Source organism: Lepisosteus platostomus, chromosome 25 (assembly GCF_059453375.1).
Source record: "Lepisosteus platostomus isolate fLepPlt1 chromosome 25, fLepPlt1.hap1, whole genome shotgun sequence".
Taxonomy (NCBI): Eukaryota; Metazoa; Chordata; class Actinopteri; order Semionotiformes; family Lepisosteidae; genus Lepisosteus; species Lepisosteus platostomus.
This window is the reverse complement of record NC_142635.1, coordinates 11,322,429-11,337,322: the sequence shown is the minus strand read 5'-3', so window position 1 is coordinate 11,337,322 and position 14,894 is coordinate 11,322,429. Positions and strand designations below refer to the sequence as shown.

General features: G+C 38.9%; 1 protein-coding gene across 1 annotated transcript; it reads right to left on the bottom strand.

Moving 5' to 3' along the window:
* Positions 1-1,486: 1,486 nt before the first annotated feature.
* Positions 1,487-12,335, bottom strand: zw10 (zw10 kinetochore protein). The gene is made up of 16 exons (XM_088619297.1): positions 12,080-12,335; positions 10,952-11,086; positions 10,624-10,725; positions 10,151-10,228; positions 9,633-9,792; positions 8,967-9,116; positions 8,442-8,636; positions 7,945-8,081; positions 6,458-6,640; positions 5,967-6,205; positions 5,578-5,649; positions 5,073-5,242; positions 4,491-4,621; positions 3,178-3,309; positions 2,788-2,990; positions 1,487-1,770 (listed from the first exon to the last, which is right to left on the bottom strand). The coding sequence occupies exons 1-16, from the start codon at positions 12,182-12,184 to the stop codon at positions 1,650-1,652; spliced, it is 2,313 nt and encodes a 770-aa protein (XP_088475423.1). The 5' UTR covers positions 12,185-12,335; the 3' UTR covers positions 1,487-1,649.
* Between the last annotated feature and the right edge of the window lie 2,559 nt (positions 12,336-14,894).

Sequence of the window (14,894 nt, the reverse complement as noted above, 5' to 3'; positions counted from 1 at the left end):
ATATATGAAAAGAGTATATTTCTCATTTAGTCTGAAATGACCCAATGGGTTCTTCTTTAATTAGTGTTTTAAAATATGTTACTGTGAATATTTGCTTTATATTCTAATATAATTGACCCTATTCTAATTGTTTTGTGCACAGTGTAGAGCAAGGAAAATAAACTGAGACAAGCAAGTATAAAGATTCTGGGACACAAGATGGCAGATCAAGTCATTTTTAAATTAAGGTAGACTTGGAAGAACATTGAATGCTGTTACAAATGAGTGTTGTTGGCATACAAAGGTTATTGAAAGCCTTCAGTGGTTTCCTTTGACTATGTCTAGATTGTTATATCACAAGATTTAAATCTCTTTGACTTTGAAACTTGTCTTTTATTAAAGTCAAGGCAGTAATGCTGACGATTTTTGCACAGCATGAGTCACAGAAAAAAGCATTTCTCTGAGAACACATGCTTAAAACCTTCACCAAGACATAAACCGTTTAGATTGTTAGTGCCTTACAGCAGTGACAGAGCTCCATCTGAAGGTCTGGAATTCAACTATTGTACCTGAACACTGTATTTTTGCTAGGAAAAAAGGTTAACAAAAAACTACACTATCATATCACGACACAACCAAAGGCAGTCAGCTGAGAACAAGTTGAGTCTTTATCAGCTCTTTACCTTTCTTAGGTATTTTGTCAAAAGAATCAGAAGTTTTAAACTTGAGGGGAAAATATACTGCTCTACTGAAACTTAATAAAAATGACTAGAACTATTTATCTGCTTCTATTTTTCATTCACTAATGTACCTTTTCTATAAGCTAGGAAATCATTCAAAAATTTTGCTTGACTTAAAAATTGATATTGCACAAAGCTAGCTTTGATTCAGCATGAGGTTTTTGATGTATAATATTGGAGTCAAATACAGACAATGCCTTACTTTATCTTACTTTCTTCTCGTTCAGGTCAAGAAATTCATAATGTACTTCCTCTTGTATTGCATTAAACCATTCTGACATCAACATAGTGAAATTACAGAAGCTTTATGTTAATAAAACACACATTCTCTGCATGCAACATATGACAAAATGAAATTGTGAAAAATACACAATGTCTATAATCGTTTCTCATCAAGAACATTCATAATCTGGGGAATCAAAATTACAAGAGTCAAAAATCTTTGGAATTAAATATAAGATGGAAAAAAATGTGGTTCTCCCTGTGTTCTTGTGGGTTTCCTCCCACAGTACAAAAAACGGTAGGTTGATTGGCTGCTGTGAAAATAGGCCCTGAGTGCTTAGCTGTGTTTCTGCCCTGTGATGAACTGGTGTCCCATCCAGGGTGTACCCTGCCTTACACCCACTGCTTGCTGGAATAGGCTCCAGCTCCCCTGCGATATGGAATTGGAAGTGGTTAGAAAACAGATGAAAGATAGGTAGAAGACAGATGGATGAACAAAATGCATAAGATCCGATACTAGACTATGATCTGAGTCAGAAACAGTATAACTTTTAGAAGACTAAATCCAAAGCCTTTATTGAGTTCGGTACAATTGCATAAGAAAAATAAGCCCATCACTAGAACAAAAGTATATAATGGAGGATGTTTTCCTTTCTTTTGAGGCAATAACTATTTACATTCATCACAGTGTTGCAGACAGTCGGCTGTCTACTTGATCCTGGCAAGAGCTGCTGCTCGCCTGTCTGTGTTCTGGAAAAGTGCTCGGATCAGGCTCTTCACCTCGTTGGGGGAGAATTCCATGGCCAACGGCCCCTTCCCATCAGCCCATCTAGAGAGAAGACACACAGCACAATCAGCCTTCAGGGTCACATCTGCAGTCACCATCAGCTGTGCTTCTGAGGCCCAATTCTCAATGTATGGAGTCCTTCTTAAATGACGATTTAGGCTTTGAGGTACATGGAGTCCTTTCCCCAGCCGGAAAAATGTGTCTGGGGTTCCCCCCCCCCGAATATTACAGAATATTCAAAGACCATATAGCACTTCCTACAGTACATTTAAAGAAGGATTTTGGAAATATTTTCAAGGTCTTGTATCAACAGCTCATTGTCTTGGTAAATTAACTTACATCCAAAAGAGCTTTACACATGAATTCTCTGCAAGTAAGCCTACAAAAGGTCAGGGTTTAATTTGTCCCTGGAACTGAAGATGGACAGGGACTTGGCAGATATTATTTTATAGTAGCAAGTCAATGGCACTCTATTAGGACTGTGTTTGGAAAAGGTCCAGATTTCTAAGGTGCAGGTGAGGACAGAGCCATTAGTACAGCTAAGAATTCATCCTTTCACTTCTTCCCTCTGGCACTGCCACAGTGTTCCATAATTTCTTCTATTCAAAGAGACCCCTGAGAAAAAATACTAGTGGCACAGGAGCAAGGCTGTAATCCATAAAAAACAAGTTTTGCTGAAGGTGAGGTTTACTTCATTGAACTTCCGTCCATCAAATTAACTGCAAAAACAAAACCTGGGGTTGCTTCAGGCTTTGCTTGTGTGTGACAAAGAGTGATTAATGTTGTATTTTTTGTCATGTATTTCCAGACGATGTGTTCTCAAGATGTTGTATCCTGGCTGAAACACTGCTCCACTGCAGGGTGCACAGACAACACACTAATGAACCAAGGCAAACCGAAACACACAAAGAAAACCAACACAGAAGACTCGCACCGTAAGGAATCACACTCCGTACACAAAAGCTAACTGCCTTGCCCCTGTGCCACCTTTGAGGAGTCTGGATTCTTGTTAAAAATATATTAAAACACAGTATTCAAAACCAAAAAAGAATGGTGTACCTGTCCACAATCTCTTGCAGATTAGCCTGCAAGACTATCATGAGCTCCTTGAAAGTCATCCATTTGTGAACATAAACCGGCACCTCCTCCTGGTATTTCTTGTTCTTGTTCTCTTCAGGCAGTGGAGTGAACACCAGGGGTCCTTCTTCAATGACTGTCCTGCAGAGTGTGTACAAATGGTCACCATCTTCCGTCGAGATGTCCTGGGAAAAGGGAAGAAGGAAAGTCCATTAGTGGAACATAAGGTACCTCATGAAAGCAAAGCAATGTAGGGTTTCAGACCTTTTCTGAATATAACCGAAACTTGTCTATAAATGGGAACAGTAACTGTAATCACAGTGAAAGAGAAATACAGCATCAATATGTAAATCCATGTAAAACTGTCAATACCTCCAGCATGGTGATTTTTGTGATGATTTCCGAGATGGCAGTGTTAAGCAATGTTCCCATAGCTTTGCAATATAAATTTACAGGAAGGACATCTTGCCAGACTTTACCCAGTCTCTTCAGCTGATGGATAACCTGCAGTTAAAACAAAAAATAAAATTAGGCTTAAAATAATAAGCAAGAGTGCAGGTTGAGGGACGGTTAACTTTATTGACTTAGTTTTGCAGTACTTGGATATAAACACTTTGCACTAAAAGAGTGTCACTGACAAATTAAAAAGGAGGAGATTATTTTGGAACTAAATTGAAATGGAACACTGGTTCTATTCCATTTGACAGCAGCCGTAAACAAAGGCTATAAGTTTAATGGTCTGGTGGAAGAGCTGCAAGTTGTATTTACTTGATGCTCCACACAAACTTCCTTCAATGTTTAAAGACAGACTTCCAGTCCATTTTAAATTTACAAGACCTTGTAATTTATGTTTAAGCTCTATAGATGGTGATAATATGAAACCTGAGATACTAGGCAGAAAAACCTTTTTATATAAATTTATTTCATAAACTTTTATCTATGATCTGGAAGATGAATAGACGGAAGACAGAGGCATGTTTTAAAATGAAGTGATATGCATTTTAATGGAAGGGGATGACATCGCACACTTTCAGTGTTGGACGAATCACGTTTGTGCATCTGCATCTTAGTGCAAAAAAGACGTTTTGGCTGGTAGTTTTAAATAAGGTGACAAATTGCCATTGGGGAAATTACAGCTGTTTTTGCCTCCAGCTGAGTGATGAATCCATCTTCCATGTCCGGCTCCATGGTAGGAAAAAATATTTCCCCATTTTTTACTCATTTCTGGCCTCGTAAAGAATATTTACAACCGTTATTGAACATTTCATTTAAAAAGGCATTTATTTAACCAGGGAGTTACGCAGACAATCTACATCAATATTCAACATTGCTATCTGGCTATTACTACAAAGCCTTCTTCAAGATGTTACAAACAACATAACAAAAACTAACTATATTAATACTAATATGGAAATATTCAAACCAAACAGTCCTAATAACTAACACCTCACTTACTAACACTGGGAAGTTAGTTACAGTAAAGAAGAAATTAATTTCTTCTTCTAAACAAGTTTTGAATTAATTTTATAACAAACCACTGTAACAAAACTAACAATGTTTGAAGGTGTAACTGTTGTTCAAAGCTCATTGAGCCAATGTATCAATTCTGTTTGCAGCTTCTGCCGTTTTTTGGTTCCACCATAAAGCTTTTCGGTCTCTTTAGTGTTTTCCCCTTTGTCTCTCACCTGTCTAACAGCTTTGCTGGCAGCCGAGTAATTCTCCTCATCATCCAGGTTGGAGAAATTCCTCGCAGTAGACAACCTCTCTAACATCTCCACTTTCTGAGCGCGCATCTGAGCCAGGAAACACTCTGTGCCTGGGAAAGATAAATGAAAAAGGATTAAGTGGTAGGACAGAGGCTTTTGCCACCAACAGAATAGTAAGCGTGTGGGTATACTGTATATTATTCTCAGCACGAATATCTTTGAATTCACAAGGTGGTGTTATGCTGCTCACTAGGTATCGTCTCATGATTTTTAAAGATACTGGATGTCTGACCTGTATACTGACCTTAAATGCAGTGCTAAGAAATAATGCGGTGAAGAAACCAACCAGTAAAAAATATCAATCAAATATCACAAGTTTGTGTTAAGTCACATATATTTTCCAAATATAGATGTGTGCAAAAGAAACAAAGGATTTGTTACTGTGATTGTGGTGTAATTCTGTCATTCCACCATAAACTGTTTCGCCTCAAGTGATTGTATTTGTGTGCAAATGTTTTCCCCTGTAGGTTGACCCTTCATCGTTGCCCATGTTTCGAATACCCAGTCTCCTGAAGCCTGGCACCAGGTCGATGAAGGTGGCAGCCCCATCACAAAGAGGCTGAGGTAGGTGGTATCTGAACTGGTGTCCCAGCGTCAGGAGATGGTGAGCGATGAACATGCAGTTATTGTGGTGAATGGCAGCCAGCTGAGGGAGTTTTTGAAGATTTTCTCTAAAGAATAAAAAACATCCAAATTCAGTTGCTTGTGCAAAATTAATTTCAGGAGTACACAACTACTTTCGCAGAAGGACAACTAGATCACACCTAGCGACATCAAAATGTATTTCCAATAAAATCTGGAAAGAAATGGAAGGATTCGGAACACAGTAAACTCTTGAATGACATGCACAGTTTTGTTCATTAGTTTAGAATTGATTTTAATGTAAAAGTTTACTTCACTTGAGGAAAACACATTTTCCTGTGTGCCTTCATACTGCAATGTCCATATTACATTTCATGTTGTGACAGTATCTGACATGCATTCTAAGTGGCATGTAAAAACTTACTTGTGGTAGGTTGGCACGACATCATAAAACAACTGGAAAATATTTCTGACTGTGTAGAAAAGCTGGATTGCGCTGTAAAAGAAAAAAAGTGCACAAACTGTTTTCCTTAAAGGCATCATAATGGTTGAAGGCTGTCCTATTTTGTTTCATTTAAAATGTACCATTTAAATGTAAAGATCTTGCATGATCTGGCTTTAATTTCTTAGAAACCCAAAGGAATTTCAGCACAAGGAAACCATACACATCAAAATAACATCATCCCATTTCAATGGTACTGGACGAAGTTGAAATCTGAATGGTAAACTAGGAGGGTATTACAGCAGGCATAACAGAGCACTGCTTAACAGCACATGCAGAAACCAGTGCATGCATTTCTGTTGAGGCCTCACCACTGCTTGGTGCTGCTGGAGGCTTCGGAGAGGGTGTGATAAGCCAGTTCTATCAGCTTCTGTACCGACTCACTGATGCGGCACACCGGCAGAGACAGGGTGCGGTGGCTCAACTGATTCTCGTTCTCCAGGTTGATGGTCTCATTGTGAAGCATCTTCACCGCCTTGTCCTGTCCCGTCTTGTCCCCTGAGCTGAGGTTGGGCAGCTTGGGGATGGAAACTTTGGTTTCTGGGAAGATCTGCCTCAGAAAACAGCAGAGGATAGAACTTGAGTTGGGGGGAAAGGGTTAGATCGAGTGAACTGCGTCAGTGTGTGAACTGCAAAGGAACAAGGAGAGGTTCAATCCACACTGAAGTGAAAAGGAACAAGACAAGCACACATCATTTAGGCTCCATAGTCCAGTATATTTCTCAGAATTATGCTGGCCATTACAAACTTCAGAGCATTTTACAAATAAATACCCCAGCTTTCCCTCCAAGAACAAGCTAACCTTCACGGTGTTGTGTATCTCTGATGTCATCAGGTTTCTGGCTGTGACGATCACATCTTGGCATTTTTTACTGGCAAAGTGGACATTGACATTCCTAGCATACTTTAACAGGTCTGTGGAATCACCCTTGAGAAAATGCATCTCCTTCAGTGCCTTTTCGAACTCTTCAGTCTGTTTGATGACCTAAAAACAAAAGACTCCATAAAAATGAGCTTTCAGACTCTAAAGGAATGACTCCTGTGAGAAAAAGTTAATGCTTTTTAATCAGTTTTCCTCTACCGATGGATGGAAATCAACCTTATTTTGACAGAAAATGTTTACAGATACAACCATTTAAAATTTTCAAGTGGCATACCTCAACAAATGCCACAGCATGACAGATTAATAAAAATGTCAATAGGCGGTACTGATGCAGGACTTGCCCTTTTCTATACAACTGCGTAGTGAATCCTTAAAGTACCACAGCTGCTGTATGTCAGTCAAATCTGATTTAATAATATAACACCATTACTGCTTTCCTGCACTAATCATACCATACAGTATGCACACTGTATTAGCGACAACTTCATTTGATTACCTACAGCTCAAAGATACGCTGTGTCACAATACAGCTTAACACTAACAGAATTACTGTTTTTTTTAAATTACATACAGTACATAGAATTATCAGTAATTGTGTATTAATAGCAATTTTATTTTATATTTTGATTGTTAACAATGTATTGTACATAGTGGCTTTAAAAACATTGTATTCAAAAGTATTATATCAAGGAAACCATATTTTTGCCACAACAATGCCACAACAATAAATCAAAATGTTTCTGATTTACAATATGCTATATTATTGCTTGTTTCTCATTAATTTTGTACATGTTTTTGTTCAGCGCTGTTTTATTCTAATCTTTTATTTCAAAGCACTTTGAAATAGAAAAAGACTTCAGTCTATTCGGTTTCTCTTCCTCTGCAATCCAGTTACACTTTTAACAAACCATTCCCTTGGGGTTAATAATTAATACAATAATTATTGTAAGAATCATTGTATTAATTAATAATAATACAATTATAATCACAAAATTATAATAAACTAATAATAAAATACAATAAATAATATGTACACTATATTGACTATTTTTAAATCACTGTTAAATACAGTGTTAATATTATCAATAAAAGCAGCAATGACACATAGAGTTTGGTTTGTTTGTCTATAAAATTAAATTAAAATATGCAAGACAATTATGCCACGAACAAATACAATGCATATTTGATTTATCATAAAACCATGATTATTAAATTAATCGTTTCAATTGCTACCAATCGATTTGCTTTGGCCAGTGAAATGCTGCATTTGTCAAGCCGAATCATACTGCAGGACAGCGGACAAGAGTTTTGAGGCGCATTCTGATTGGATTCACCTGTGTATATATCTATAAATATAAATTCAAATTCATATGTTTAGTATTTAACACAAAGCAGCAGCTCCATACCTCTTCATACTGTTCTAGCTGGCTGCTGTTTGCTGGTATGGAGTATAATAAACATTCTCGAATAATGCAGTCAGACATCTCTTCCCAAATTAGGTCGCCAAGCATAACAGAAAGCTTCTTATCGCCGACAGTGACATCTGTAAAACACATTAGAAAGACCTTACAAATTGTTAGAAGAAACAAGTTTGAACAAAGGGGGAAATTCAGGGTGGCAAAGGGAACGCCTTAAATTATTTTAAGGAAAGTGTTCCGCAACATAGGAAGCGGTAAAGTTGTGGCTTTAGAATTCCTCATGATCCCGTTATGTTCTATATCTGCATCTCCCAGATTGTGTTCTCCTTTTTGTCCTCCTATTTGAATGCTATTTCTCAGGGATTCAATTTAAAGAGAAGGGCCGACCCGAGAGGAAAAGAGAAACGACAGCAGTGGAAACAGGCCGAGACGTGGCGGAGGGGGGAGAACGAGGAACTGAGACCATCCAGCGTGCGAGGACCTACTGAGCAGGTGTGTGTACAGCTCCTTCAGGACCGCCTGCACTTTGATGTACGCCTCCGAGGGGGACAGGTGCTCCGCTGTGGTCTCCATGCAGTAAAAGGTCAGGTCAGTGCCCTGCCCGGGCTGCCCCGTCATCCCAACATTCAGAGCAGGATACGTGATGAGAGGCTTCAGCACGTACTTCAGGAGCACCTGGCCTGGGAAAACAAGACAGAAGAAATAAACTTTAGATGCTGTGGAGAGGTGGAGAAAACGTGTAAGAGTGTCTTTCATTTGAAAAACAACGGCATGGCATTCTGTTGTTGCTTTTCTTTTTTATTTCTGGGTTAGCCGTGAGAGAGAAAAGGAAAAAAAAAAACATTTTAAATTAAAAAGACAATAATAGAAACCGTGGTCACCTTAAGAGTGGAGCAAAAAACCTTCACACTTAATTGGAGTCGTAATCACACCTGTAATCAGGCATGCCTGGTTTCTATAGGGAAATGAATGCACAGGACAATAATTGTAGCACAAGACGTCTGCCTTACTGAAGAATTTGACTTTGTTGTTTAGCTCCCCCAGTATGGCAAGAGCCTGCAGCACATTGGCCAGCTGGGACTCTGTGCTGCAGTCTTCCTTCAGTCCAACACAGCACAAGCGCAGCTCTGTCTCCATGAAGGCCTCCACACTGGTTAGTTCTGACAAAGCAAAGGTGATCATTTTAATTAGTCATATATAACATGCATGCTACCTCTTGCTGTACAGGTCCAAAGTATTCATAATTTTCACACATTCATAAAGGTACAAAAAAACTTGGCTTTCTTTTTAAAGAGCTTTTCATCCGTGACAGTGAGAAGTTTCAGCACTGATATTCCAAAAACACACTCAAGAATGCAGGTTTAGATGACCAATATTGCATTACAATTGCCTTTTTTCCCCCCAGTTTGGCAAGAATATAACTTCAGCCTTAACATTAAATATAGACCACCGCTTTACATATAGGATAATTGTGTCTTTTGTTCTGAAAGGTATTCTAAAAACAAACAGTGGATTAAGACAAACCTGTATATTACAGTTACTACACTAGTGTGTCATAAAACTGAATGGGAAGTGGTGTAACTGGAGAAAATAGCCCTGTATGTTCATCCACAAAGGAAAAGGAAAAGGCAAGTTGTGCACAAGCATATGTCCCACCAGTATATCTTCAATGTCACCTTTGGCAGAAGGCAATTTCCACACTGCAAGTTTCTGCCACTCCTGTCCAAGGTGGTAGATGAGGTTCTGCTTCTGGATGGTGAGCTCAGTGCTCAAGGCCTTCAGGATCTGCAGCTCACAGCCCTTCTTTGCTTTCAAAACCTGCACATTGCTCTGCGCCTGAACACAGTGGGGTTAGTACAGCAGCATCAGAGATCGGCACAGTCTTATTTCAGTCAAATTAAGATTTCACCCAAAACCTGAGTAGCATTCGAGTACACACTCCAGTTTGGATCTATTTCTTTGCTGTAAGTGTTTTATTTGTTACAAGGAGCTGCTGTAGAAATAAAAGTAACTGATTATTAACTATTCATTTTCATTAGAACACGTATGTTAAAAAAATATTTGGCTAGTGGATTAGTGGTATTTCTTTGACAGCTATCTATCAAATTCAGAACAACACGGGGTTGATATGGGTTGTTTTTCAATGTCCCATATTTTTAATGGTTAATTTCTTTTCCAGTGTGTGGATTTCTACCTTTTCAAGCTGCTTGGCTGCTTCAGTGTACTTCTTCTCCAGCAGTGCTCGGTGATAATCCTCTATTGCAGTATCAAACTAAACAAAACAAAATCAGACAGAAAATTTAGCATTTCTACTGGTAATGATCTGGGAGGCATATTAAAAGTACTCATTTTTGTTTGTTTCTACAAAATTGAGGGGAAAACCTGAGATATCTGAGAAAAATCAACGAGATTTCCCCTAATTACTGCAGTCAGCCCAGCATGGGAGTTAGCCTGCAATGGCACACGATCCCACTAAAGAGAAGTCTTATGCTCTCAGTTCACTTAGCACTGCAGATAGCAGGTTATACCATTGCCGTGCATCCCACAGTGCCTCTGAAGCCCTATAACCTCTCTTCATAATCTTCCATTCTAATTCCTAGAGCTGGTACGTTTTCACACCTTGCAACCACTGTTTTAGAACCGTTAAGCGATGGCAGATCTCTCTACCTGCTGCAGCTGCCTGAGAACGCGGATGCCCGCTGCGTTCTTCTCCATCCGCAGCTTCTGATCCGTGAAATCGTCGATGGCGTCTCTGAGACTCTTCTGGGTCTGGAAAAACAAGGAGGGACCCGAAATGAGGGAAGGAGAGAGAGAGAGAGAGACCTGGCTGTGAAGCGTGTCCTACATGAAAGTTCTCGAAACCACCCAAGAGGAAAAAAAAAGCTCTCCTGCTTTTCCCTTTTCAGAATACGTTGAAACCATTTGGAATCCGCTTCCTCAGAGCACCCCCAGCCTGACGTCCAGATTCTGACTGAAATACATCTTATACAAGCACCTCATTTTCGATGCAGGACTTCAGGTTGTCCATGTCCCTGGAGACAGCATCCACCTGCCTCATGAGATCTTCCGCACTCTGCATGCTGGGCAGGAACTCGTCGTACTTCTTACTGATCATGTCGCACACTTCGCTCTTGGGAGAAAAGGACGGGGGGAAAAAAAAGATAAACATCCTAGACCGAGCGAAACAAACACCCAACGAACCAGCTCGTGCAAGTTCTTACAAGGGCACAAGCACATTCATCCTTGCCTGGTTTTCAGCTCAGGCCCTGGCATGTTTTGGTAACAACGCAGGAACATTGCAAAACTGAGATAGGAAAAAACTAAGGTGTTGCAGAGCAAACGTTTCATATTTGCTAGGCAGGGTTTATGTGACACACGGAGGAACTCAATAAAACCCAGACATGAAAACTACAGTAAGGTGCTACAGAGCCAGTGTGTTGCATTTGCTATGCAGGTAATTACTTAACACATACGAAAACTTTCATACTGTACCTTGAGTAGGTAAATTACTTTTATGTGAGACATATACCAGTTTATACTGGGATTCAAGATATTCTTTGCAGATCCAAACGAAACTGGGCAGAGAAAAAGGTCCTCGCAGCTTCTCTCTCACAATCCCTACAGTGGTATCATGTCTACATTGTACATGCAAGACCTGATTATAATCGAAGAGCATCCATAATACAACTACATTACACATTAAGAGTTCCCATGAGTAAGTTTTGCAGACAGAAAGTCTTAAGAACTGCACGTTAATCTACAGCTACTACTAAAGCAATATGTTAATAACAAAACAACACGAACAACGAGTTCAACAATACTGTACTCCGAATAGGACAACGCGAGAGCTTAATCTTGCGGAGCAGAGCATGCTAACCGAAAATGTAAACAAGTGACAACACACAATGTTAGTGGATGGGGGGGAATAATAGCTGCAGAACTCCCAGATGACACGTCATTTCCAGAGGAGACCAGAGAAACATCCCAAGTCCTTCAAATACCTTTTACGATTCTCGGGACTGTTCCGATCTTACCCCTAACGTCTTCTTTGGACACTCCGTCTACTCCACCTACCAAATATGAAACCGATCTTCCCGGCGCACTGTTCTCTTGCCTTAATTACCTTTATCTCCTCCACTTTCTGGGATAGTTTGTTAATTTTACTGCACAAATCTTCTTTCTCCAGCTTCCCCGAACTGGCGAGCACCTCTGTCACAAAGGACGCCATGTTTAACAAGTCAATATCTTAGGATACAGAGATAGGACAGGCGGATTTATATTATCCTTTACACCAGAATAAGCGATCCCCCGGACGATAACAACCCTGCCAGCCTGCGCCTTTCGCCCGCTTTCAAATTCTCTTAAAAAAAATGACAGCTTCCCTTTCGACGTGTCGGCGTGGGATTGCGTTGCATTATGGGAATTGCAGTTCTTCCTGGAGTCGCATGTTCTCTCAGCATCCGCTTAAGAAAAGTGACCTCACTTGCCGTTCTTTTTCTTGAGGGGGCGCTTCTAGCAGTTTTAAGGGCAGATTCATTACTATGTACAGTATAATCATTACCTTTCTTATTTTTTCTTAATCAACTTTCTAACGTGATGTTATTTTGTAGGCTAAATTGACATTTTTCTTTGCATTTCTATATAACGCTTCTCATTACGAAGACAGCGAATCCTTATTATGAGAGGACGCACTTTAATCAACCGCTTTAAGGCCGACACACCTGAGTGATGCATAGCAGCCCTTAACCATTCATAGTGATTTTGCTCATTGAAACAAGAGGGAACTTGAGCTACAATTGGTTTACTTACATGAATCCAGAGAGCAAGTTAGTGTGGATAGTGAAATTAATACCCCTACTCTTAGAAAACAGTAGTGACAGGATCTTCTGTCAGGAAATTCTGTATTTACACATTTATCTCTAAAACTAATTAGGTTAACTGACCTGATTAGGTTAATACTCCAGTTAGAGCAAAAACCAGAAGGACTAGGTGCTTCATGTGCTGAGACTGAGAGCCCTGCTGTGAAATCTTTTTCACTGGGAAAGCTGGGAAAGGAAATCAGGACTGTGCCCATTGTTCAGGAATATGACAATATCCCAGCAGGACAGAGAGGGTAAGAGTATCCTGTCTGTATGAGATGTCAGTGTGAAACAGGCTTAAGCCCCATGAAACCAAACTGGAGCTTAAAATGAAAATCTTAAAACTAATAGTGTACTGTTTAACATCTAGTGACTGTGAAAAGAGCCAAAAAGAGGACTGAGAGTGGTTTAAGATATTTAGGGGACTGGAGTGTTTAAGGCAAATTAAAATCTGGCACTGAAGAAATTACAGAAAATACAGGTCTGGACAGTTAGGAAATTTGACACCATATTGAAATTGAGCAATTGCTCACTCAAAACTTTAAGTATTTGTCAGTTTGAAATATAAACAAATGTTGGAAATGGCAAAGGAATCAGATAAAACTGATAAGGAGAAAGGGAGATTGTTATTGTAAACAACATTATCGGGAAAGGGAATGAGTAAGTTCTTCAGCTATAATCTTAAACTAATAGTTGCATTTATGGTAATGCTTTATTTGAATGAGGTTAAAGAAAGACTGTCAAAACTCCTTTATAAGCACTACACAATCCAATAAAGCTTGTATAGTCCTTTAAACTATTCCAGCAAATGACATTTCAGGAATAGGATTTTTCATAACAATTGACAATATATAAGCCTAAAGCTAAGAGCAGAGATTGAGAGGTAGAAAGAGATGGACTACAGAACTGAGGAGAATTATCTTTAGAAGTACCTTTGTAACAGTGGTCCCAGTATGTATGTGAAATTTTATTTTGCTAAATGGTTGTTATGCATGTTTTATTGTAACATTGTATAGTATTTATAAAGGTGGATGCTGCACATTGGTGGTGGTGGAGGGGAGTCCCCATTACCTGTGAAGCGCTTTGCATGGGGTGTCCAGAAAAGCGTTATATAAGTGTAAGCAATTATTATTACTATTATTATTATTATTATTATTATTATAACTGATTTTTTTCTGCACTCATTCAGGTACAACATTACTGCATTTACAGTATATATGATTTTTAATTCCAAAGAATGTCAAAAAGCTTTACTTGTACATTTTTAGCGGAAGAAAAGGATTTACAGAAATCAAGGGATGAAAATGAAAACTCACAGGTGATAGGGTTGTTTGTGTACATGAGGAAACACTGAAACCAGAAACAAATGGGATGTTATTTCAGACTATACTGACGATTTAAAAAAGTCACCGTGCTAGTTTAATTAAATGCCTGCTTACAGTACCAAGCAGAAGGACCGGTTCTCAGTGAATTTGGAAGGAGGGAGCTTAACTGGGAAAAAAACAGTTAAATAAATAATCAGACAATAGATGGCATCAAAAATGTTGGAAGGCAAATTATATTTCTCAAAGTAATGTCTCAGTCTACTTTGTTAATAGAAATTACAACACTCTCATCAATCATAATTATTTTTAGATACAAAGAACTCTATTAGCAATGCATGTTTTTAAAGTGGGTCTGCAACACGGACTTCCTCCTTTGCGAGACATCAACGGAGAACCCCAATTCTGATCATAGCAGGCATTAACAAGTTTTGTGATGTAGGAAGACAAATAATATTGTGATTTCAGCTCAATAACCTGAAGTAATTTCAGATTTAATGACAAATCTGTATATGTATAAAGGAATATATAAATGATAATCAAATCATTATCCCTTTCTCTTACTCTATTTCTGATATAGATTGAGGTATGCTGAAATGTTCAGAAAGAAAATATTTCTAATAATGTTCAAGGAAAAGTTATGAAAGCAATGCTGTAGAACCCCTAGAAGGCTGTTGTAGGAAACATTTTGGCTCAAGCCCAGGCTGTGGTGTTTCTCTGAACCAAAATAGCTCCTGAGCAGGCAGGGATTGGGAAG